Source organism: Mytilus californianus, unplaced genomic scaffold (genome assembly GCF_021869535.1).
Source record: "Mytilus californianus isolate M0D057914Y unplaced genomic scaffold, xbMytCali1.0.p SCAF_6, whole genome shotgun sequence".
Taxonomy (NCBI): domain Eukaryota; kingdom Metazoa; phylum Mollusca; class Bivalvia; order Mytilida; family Mytilidae; genus Mytilus; species Mytilus californianus.
In genome coordinates, this window is record NW_026262712.1 from 84,789,839 (window position 1) to 84,800,230 (window position 10,392).

Sequence of the window (10,392 nt, forward strand, 5' to 3'; positions counted from 1 at the left end):
AACAAATTTATTTTTGTAAAAAATAATATCGTACTCCTAACAACAAAATGATAATATTTAAATTTACCTGTGTACGTTATTTTATTTAACGCCATTTTGTCCCAGGTTAGAGTTGTTTTTGTGACATTGTTTTACATCTCCTTTTTTTTTATTAATATTGTAATTATATTGTGTCATAGATCAAATTTATTCGTTCAGTGTTTGTTTACTTGTTTTTGTTTATATGTCTCTTTGATCATGTTAAGCCATTTCAATTGATATTTTATAGTGTGTCATTTTATTTTGTAATGTTAAACTACTGTTTCAGGTTAGGGTGAAGGTTGGTGCCTCTTAAAACGTTTAAACCCGCTACATTTGTATACATCTGTCCTAAGTCAGGAGCCTATTGTTCAGTGGTTGTCGTTTGTTGATGATGTTCTTAAGTGTTTCTAGTTTCTCGTTTTTTATATAGATTAGACCGTTGGTTTTCCTGTTTAAATTGTTTTTACACTAGTCATTTTGGGGCCCTTTATAGCTTGCTGTTTGGTGTGAGCTAAGGCTCCGTGTTGAAGGCCATACTTTGACCTATAATTGTTTACTTTTTACACATTGTGACTTGGAAGGAGAGTTGTTTCATTGGCACGCATACCACATCTTCTTATTTCTATATTACCATTTTCTAAAATGTATACAAATCATCTTATTCATCGGATGTGAAATAGTTTCAGGGATTTATTTCATTCCGTTTTTTTTTTATATTTGATTGTCGTATCCCTCAATGATGCACGTCGTTACCACTTTTATCAATTAATCATAATTTATTTAACTTAAACTAAGATTTTTAACTAAATCCCAGATAATCTCAGTCAAACCATGATTATCTCAGCTTTGTTAAAATTCGATAAAATCCGGGATTTTCTCAGAAAATATATAGAAGGTCAATGACGAGAGAAAATCCAGATTTATCTCAAGAAATTAATAAAAATTTATGTGTATTTGACAAAGTTAAGAATATCCCAGATTAGGTAAAATACTTCCATTTTATTTGAATCTGAGAGAATATCTAAAAATTATCTCAGACTCGTAAACATATTGTAGCGTCAGAAAGAGGTATGTCCCCTAATTTTTATTTGACAGAAATTTGTACTTTTCTTTTTGAATTTGAAAAATCAAACAAATATCAAGTAGTAATATTGTTTCGATGGTATTTTCAAATTAATACATCCATTTGTTAAATTAACTGATTAAATCAGAGTAAAATGTGAAAGTTGTTTATACGATGCCCTACATTTGTTTTCCCTTTTGAGACTTTTAATTCCATTTCGGTGAGTTTTGTTGGTTTTGTTAATTTTTTATAATGCCATTCAGTCATAGTTATTATACCTGACGGGAGCGGGATATGGGTAATTTGTCAAATCTTTACCGGAAGTTGTGATAATATTAAAAAACCGGCATGGATAAAAGAAAACAAAATGTCAAAAGGTTCATGCTTTAATCAAATCTTAATTTGGGTAAGTAGATGCAAGTATACGATCTGTATTGTTTCTTAGACAGTAAGAGGAAAACTATGTTTAAAAGAATATATTATTAATGTGAACACGTTAATTATGAGCTATAAACACCAAGACGTTTGTGCATTTTTCTAAGTAGGTTTTAACTAATTTCAAGCAAATATACTTATTGTGGGATAGCATTCGTTAGCAGTCACCATTCAATAGATTAACGACTGTTTGTTATATTTATAATTTTTGCATCTTGATAGAAGCTGGAACTTGAATGCAGTGTTAATAAGTTGTTTTGATGTGTCATGTGATATGCAAGAGTGACATCCCTTTGTACTATGTTGTAATTCAAATTAGTTCGGCGAATTGATGAATTATTGTCCCCCTTGAAAAAGTTAATGGTCTCATTTTTACATATAGGTTGTTGGTTTTTTTTTATTGTTTCATTTTTGTCATTTCAGAGCCTTTTATATTTGTTATGCTGTAATGGTTTGGCTCATTGGTGAAGACCGTAAAATGACCTATATTTCTTAACTTCTACGTCAGGTGGTCTCTGGTTATTTTTATAATAGGATATTTATCACATGGCAGACCACGATAATTAAATAAAAGTAAAGTTTGTTTTTTCTAAGCACGATCAAAATATGTAAAACATCTTATTTATCGCTTTATTCACTTCGACAAATTTCAAGGTTAGAAGTGACAACCATAAAGATACACACAGTATGAAATGCATCCTTAGGCTATTTTACATTTAAGTACTAAAACATATGATATTCCACATAAAAATAATCTCTTTCTACGAAAAGGTAAAAAATAAACAAAACTTAATATGTCTTGTTTCAAAAAGTGTTAATCTGAACATTGTTTTAACAAGATTGATAACATTTTCTAATGCTATTCTGTATTTGTGTTCTTCATATAATACATCAAAAAACATAACAATGAGGGAAAAGTACATTTTACCTTTTTCTAACAATTATGCAAATCATCTTATTCATCGGATGTGAAATAGTTTCAGGGTTTCATTTCATTTTTGTTTTATATTTCAAAGTCACATCCCTCAATGAAGCACGTCTTTACCACTTTTATTCTTTTATTTAACTTAAAATAAGATTCTTTAACTAAATTCAAGATCTCAGTTAAACCATGATTATCTCAGCTTGATTAAAATTCGGTAAAATCCGGGATTTTCTCAGAAAATATACAGAAGGTCATTGACGAGAGACAATCCAGGTTTATCTCAAGAAATTAATAAAATTTATAATGTACCGTCAAAAAGGTGTGTCACATAATTTTTATTTGACAGAAATTTGTACTTTTCTTTTTGAATGTGAAAAATCAAACAAATATCAAGTAGTAACATTATTTCAACGATATTTTCAAGTTAACACATCCATTTGTGTAATTTGCTGATTAAATCATGGTAAAAAGTGAAAGTTGTTTATACGATGCCCTACATTTGTTTTCCACTTTTGAGACTTTTAATTCCATTTCAGTGAATTTTGTTTGTTTTGCTAAATTTCGAAAATGCCATTCAGTAATAGTTATTTGCAATTCTACCTGACAATAGCGGGATATGGGTACTTAGTCAAATCTTAACCGGAAGTTGTGATAATATTAAAAAACCGGCACAGATAAAAGAAAAAAAATGTCAAAAGGTTGTTGCTTTAATCAAATCTTTATTTGGGTAAGTAGATGCAGGTATACGATCTGTATTGTTTCTGAGACAACAAGAGGCAAATTATGTTTAAAAGAATATAGTATATTAATGTAAACACGTTAATTATGAGTTATGAACACCAAGAAGATTGTGAATTTTCTGAGTAGGTTTGAACAAATTTTAAACAAATATACTTATTTTGGGATAGCATGAGTTAGCAGTCACCATTCAATAGATTAACGACTGTTTGATATATTGATAATTTTGAATGTTGATAAAAACTGGAACTTGAATGCAGTGTCAATTACTGTAAAACAACTCATTTTCGCGCATCCTTTTTTTCGCGTTAAGTTTTTTTCTAACTAACTTTGCGCCAATTTATTTTCGCGATCTTAGCATTGTCTTGATATATTAATATAAGGGAACATCAAAATTTCACATATTCGCGACGATTTAAATTCGCGTTATTTTTCTGTTTGCGAAAGTCGCGAAATTAAATCGCTCGCGGAAATTAGTTGGTTTACAGTAGTTGTTTTGATGTGTCATGTGTATGCAAGAGTGACATCCCTTTGTACTATGTTGTAATTCAAACAAGTCTGGCGAATTGATGAAGGATTGTCTCCCTTGAATAAGTTTAATGGTTTCACTATTACATATAGTTGTTTGGTCGCATTTTAAATCATTACAAATTTATTAAAATCATTAAAATTTATTAGATTGTAGTATTCATAGTTCGTTCATAAAAGACATGTATTTATATTGATAAATTTATTTATTTGTTTTGAACCGAATAAAAATATTATATACCAATATATAAAACTTTCATTATTTCATAAATATTGTTTAGCTAAAAATTGGCTTACTAGGTATAGTCGTGTTAAAGTAGTAGTTTAGTTTTTTTTTTTTTAATTATATGTACATTATATAGAGGTATTACATTTGTTACATTGTTTCATCCCCAGTTATTCTGTTAACCAGGAATACACTATTTTAAGTTGTTGTCCACATCCCCGATATCGATTCTCCATCAGCATTGATCCTGCTACTTGGTAAAGCATACACTTTTTAAGAGATCGTGTTTATAACCGTGTCAAAATTCAAATGAAGAAGACGTATTGTCGTGATTTATTTTTTTTAATTTATTTCCTAAAGACATGTATCTGCATGTATGCTTTGTAAACCCCTCCTCCCACGAAAACACACACAATTACATTTAAAATAAATACAACAACAACATCTTTCTTTCTGAAACTTATGTAAAATGTGTAAATGAGAAGTTATGAAACCTACATTAAGCATTTGGACTTTTTTTCAAGACTATATATGATAAGCCAAATTTGATTTTCTTCCCATAAGAAGAAAATGTTGCAAAATTAACTAAGAGTAATCTTACATTGATCACAGAGGGTGGTAAGCACACAATTAATATTTGGAACATAATTAACTTTAAAACAATTGTCCATTGAAAATGAATGTTACGTTATTCAAATATAAGGACTAAGTTTGTCAAATCTACTAATTTCATTCGATATTGAGAATTTTATGTCATAGATAGAAATGCTAATTAATACTCTATATATATTTAATGAACTGAAGAGTATTTGATACATACATTGCATATTAGGCTTATTATTGACTGTTGTGCATGTATATTAGGTATGGGTAATTAAAAGTCTAATTTCCAACCACCTTTCATACTTAATTTAGTTGACCCTGATTTTCTGTGTATCTAATATCAACCTTGAACAATTTTGAACCACACTTTGAGCATGGCCGTCACCATCTTAAACGTATCAATGGTAACAATATATCGAATATAGATATAAGAAGATGTGGTATGAGTGCCAATGAGACAACTCTCCATCCAAGTCAAAATTTATAAAAGTAAACCATTATAGGTCAAAGTACGGTCTTCAACACGGAGCCTTGGCTCACACCGAACAGCAAGATATAAAGGGCCCCAAAAATTACTAGTGTAAAACCATTCAAACGGGAAAACCAATGCACATTAAACGAAAATAATATAGAAAAATAAGCACAATAAATACACTGTGAATATATAAGAAGAATTTCAAAAACTGCTGTCACAATTCAGACCGTGTTGCATTGCATTTTAAGTCAGCTGACCATTATATGAATAAATATGAAAATATCGCAATTTAATGGATTTGCAGACGTTTCTTTTTGGATAATAAATGTTCTTAACATCAAAAACAAAGAAGCTCTTTTCAAAGCAAAGGTTTTTTATCTAACATTTGTTTACTGATGGCGACGCTACAATTCGACAACACATGATCCCTCAAAATATATCGTTGTATACAACTAGGAAAAATACACTGAAACTTACACATAACAGATAATATTGTATTGAATCTTTCTGTTGAAAATCTCAAAGAGGATTTACGGATACCCTAAACAACCGATAGCATATAACCGCCTAGAACAGATCCAGACAACAGCAACAGAAAACAATTTTAAAAATATCATACCATATCAAATGCTTTTTGCATTTACTACAAATACACTGCATGTACTTCATACAGGTATGATGATGAAGAAAGCCTGACTTTCCTCAACCAAACATCGACTGCTGATTTACAAAGTAAATTGCACGAATTGTGAACAAAATCGTGGTCGTATTCAACACCGGAATGAAATTTCAGGAAGGTTTGTTAAAATAAGCATCGTGATCGAAAATTTTCATTTTTTCAGTTGTATGTAACTGTGATTTCATAAGTTCTATGCTACTAGATGCACTCTTTTTATTGCATTATTTTTGCCTCTACTGATAATGGTCGACTTATTGTTGATCAATTTTATACACGATTTAACATATTGCGTTTAAAAGTTTATCATTTCTGACTTCTGGAATTCACCCAGCCTTCTTTGGATATTTGTGTTGCTCAATATTTCCAATTATGGTATGATCTTTGATAACTATTGTTTGGGTATTGTATTCGGCTTTTTTTTCATTGCCACAATGTTGTCAGTCCTTATTTGAAGTAAATGAACCGTTATCTACTACTTATTTCTAATGGATATATTGTTGTTATACACATTTTTGGTGTATATTTGAATTGTTAATAGCTATCTTTATATAGAATGGACTGAAAACTAATATACGGTTTCTGGTTATGTCTATAATTGCTTGAATTTTGTTTTAAGAGACTATTTATGATATTAACGCTTATTTCATGGTTGTAAAATAAGCAAAGTGTTGGTACTGAATGAAAGATGTTATTATCTTTGTTAAGTGTGCATTGCATCATATTGTGATCACTAACCGTGAACTTCTTAAAGTATTTACTCTATTAACGACTGACAGACCTACACCCTTCTTACACGTACACCATGTAGTTTACCATAATTTATATACAAATTAAATACAAAATTAATTTTGCCGACTAGCCCGTCAAGTACTCAGGACGCCGGAATTTATTATAGATATACAACAAATATATAACAAATATTTCAAACATTGTTTTAGTAACCATCTATACATTTATTAATCACTGATCATTTACAAATAACTTAAGAAAGTTCCTCCCCGTATCAACGGCCAAGACACACTCAGGAAAAACCAGAGATAAAACCATATAGTATTTGATGGTCATAAAAGCTCTGGAAACCTGTGTTCTCTAGCAAATATATCTTTCGACAGACCGTCTCATAGAGACAACACGAGCACTTGCGTTGATAATGAACTTTCATTCCCAATCAAAATATACACTTATAATCTGTATAACATTTTAAAATTTAAATTCAGAAAATAAAAATTACACTACGCATACAACTTTGCGATATTAAATTTATTATCCAAAATGTAATTTTGATGTGTACGCTTCAAAGGACGGCTAGAAAGTGAGATACATTTACATGTATACCATTTACCTGTAATCAATTTTGATTACAAACAAATCCTGATTGGACAATACCTTTTTTACAAACCGTTAATACAGACATTTTTCCGCTATTACTAGCCGAAACGCGGGAAAATTCATGTATTTACTCTATTAACGACTAACAGACCTACACCCTTCTTACATGTACACCATGTATGTTTACCATAATTAATATACAAATTAAATACAAAATTAATTTTGACGACTAGCCCCTCAAGTACGCTAGAAAACTTACACATATAGGGTGAACCGGAACGAAAAGCAAAACATAATTACAACCCTAAATGCTTGGTCACTTGCAGCCTTTTTTCAACTGAATCTACAACGTAACCATCCTTGCTACTGTCACTTTTCCAACGACCGTGTCGTTTCTATACCCAATCATTGACATCCGAATTTACTGCAGCAGTAGCCCCACCTGACCGCATTGAATGCAATCCAAGCTTCGGGTCTTTTGAAACTAGTTTCAGTCTAGATATAATGCTTTCTCTGGCTGTAGTATAACTAAGCTTTTTGTTTTTATATATAAGTTTACAAATACTTTTAGAACGGAAAATCGGTCTAAAAAGGAAAAAATCTGATTCCAAATTGACACCTGAAAGATTTACATATCTCAGAAACATCTCATATAGACAAGCAACGGTATGCCCCTTGGAAATTAAAACCTCATTACCATTACGATACTGGTCGGTCTTACTCTTCACTATATACAAAATTAAATAATCTGATTTAACTTTAACATTTTTACACAAAAGAGAGCTAATCTCATCGTAACGCAAAAACACAGCAAAACACAGTAAAATCATCGCTAAATCACGAACCACAAGTAAATCTTGGCTATTTGAAAACATTCTGCACAATTGCAATAACATATCTAATGATATAGGGCCCTTCTTGTGCTTCTTAACGGTAGCCACTCTCTTAGCAGATTCTTGTAAAAAATGTAAATATGAATTTTTTGTTGGATCTGCAAAATTACTCATTTCATGCACCCATTTTATCCTTTAAATAGCAGAATTAATAGTGTTACATGTAGCACCCGAGTCAAGCAAATAAGTTATGTATAAAGCTATATGAACCGGCTGTGCTGGTAAAGCTTGAAAAACATGTTTTTTAATGAATGTTTCCCAACGTTTAAATGCATAAAAGTACCATTTTGCTGTGTTATCACTTCTACTGTTCACAATGTAACTGGACATATGTTCTGCATACGTGAAAAGTTCAGATTCCTCGTCTACGCAGGCATCTTTCACATCTTCCTTATTTTTTCACTCAAACCTATTCCTGGAAAACAGAAATGTAATCTATGATAATCTAACAACCTAAACTTCAACACGCATAGCAACGAAATAGAAATTTTGTTTAATCATACCAAAAATCCCGTTTCGCCCTCTTCCTCTATGAGTTATCATTGAACCCGGAAAGATCTGATGATAATTTTAACAAAATATTTAAATCCGTTACCCTCTGAAAAGACCGGCCAATAAGGAGCCGACTTCCATTCGGGTATAACTAGCGTACCAACTGCTCTATCTTTCAACATCTTTTTAACTGTTTCTGTAACTAACGAAGGTGGTGGGACTAACCAGTTATTTTCTTTATCCCTATGCTGTTTGAAAGCATCAACACCGCTCGTTCCCTGACACCAAAACTTGGAATTAAAGTTATCACATTTTTTGTTATGTGAAGCCGCAAAGCGATCTACTGTATGAGGACCCCATTCTCTATCAAGCATACGAAACAACCATGTTTGTACTCCCCAGTCATCGCAATCGTTCAACCTACTTAAAGTGTCTGCATGTGTATTATTTTCTCTCGGTATCCATTTCGCTAAAAACGAAACATTGCCTTGTTCACATGCATTTTGAATTTCCATGTTTATATCTTGCAAGTGAGTCTTTTTACTACATACCTTCAAAATAGTTTCAACATTTTTATTATCAGTATGTATTTTTACACTTTGCCCATTCAATGCAGGCAAATTAGTTTTCAAAACCCTATGAACAGCCTCAAGTTCTCTCCAAGTAGAACTCATGTTTGTTTCATGTGCATCCCATACACCAAACATTTCTACCGTTTTGCTGTTCCCTGCCTCATTAGCTATATATCCTCCATAGCCTTCACCTGAGGCATCCGAAAACATGTTTACATCACATGCTTTGTTTGTCAACTGACTAAATAATGCACCATCTGCATTTAACCTTTCTATATTTGATAACCAAACTCTAATTCTACCTCTGCTTCTGATGTAACCCAGACCGGTGCATCCCATGATGTTCTATCCTGAACACAGTCATAGGCATACCGACTCCTTAACCTTACAGTTGTACCCAACACACCCTGTGTAGATATTAACTGACCAATAACTGAAGCTAATAATTTTACTGATAACACACGTTTGTCTGGTAACCTGTTACATATGCAGGATATCCATTTTATTATCCTGTCAATTCACTCTTTTGTTATTCTAATTATACCTTCAGAAGTATCCCATACCATTCCCAAAAAAGTTATCACTTGGACCGGCTTCCAGCTACACTTTTCCTCAGCAATAATGAAACCAAAATCGATTAAATCTGCCTTTATTTTATGGCTAACCTAAGTGCATTCATCATAATTGTCAGCACCACCTAAACCGTCGTCAAGATACATAAGGATCCTGATATTGTTAGATCTCCAATACTTTATAACCTCTCTTAAGACTTTTGAAAATATAAAACCTGCTGTAGCCAAACCGAAACACAACACATTAAATATGTAAAATTTAGACTCCCATTGAAAACGCAAATATGTTCTGTCTTCTTGATGTACCATTATATGATGATAAGCAGACTTCATATCAAAAGTAAACAGATACTCACCCTTAGAAAACAATTTTCCTGCCACAGTTGCATCTTCATACTTATATCTAAATTGATATAAATGTGGGTTGTTGTGACGACAATCAAGCACTAATCTAAGTTTTGACTTGTTACCTGCAACCGTTAATGGATTTACAACCTTAGGCTTTTTACATACTCTTGATATACAACCCTTAGACAATAATTTCTCGATTTCATCTTTTAAATGATTTGTTGTCTTTGGCTGATATGTTATTATCTAATAAAACGTTCTCAGGTAAAGTTTTTAACGGTAACACATAACCTTTGTCAATAACATTTAAAATGTAATCACTTGCTTGGATGATTTTCCACTTGTTTATGTGTTTTTTCAAACTATTGACTGGTGATTTACTTGTATTAATCTTTATACATGAACTATCTACGTGTACTTCTAAATTACAACTATTAAAAGTATTAAGATTACTTATCTTATCATTTTTTCTTTGCTGTTGAAGCTCAGGACA

At 31.6% G+C, this 10,392-nt stretch overlaps 1 protein-coding gene across 1 annotated transcript in view; it reads right to left on the reverse strand.

The window, feature by feature from the left end:
- LOC127706644 (low affinity immunoglobulin epsilon Fc receptor-like) overlaps nucleotides 1-9,946 on the reverse strand; it is a 50,267-nt gene extending 40,321 nt beyond the window's left edge. The window contains exons 1-2 of the mRNA XM_052211299.1: nucleotides 9,908-9,946; nucleotides 7,210-7,251 (exon numbers count right to left, since the gene is read on the reverse strand). Of these exons, the coding sequence (XP_052067259.1) occupies nucleotides 7,210-7,251; nucleotides 9,908-9,946 (81 nt within the window). The remainder of the gene's footprint in view (nucleotides 1-7,209; nucleotides 7,252-9,907) is intronic.
- Between the last annotated feature and the right edge of the window lie 446 nt (nucleotides 9,947-10,392).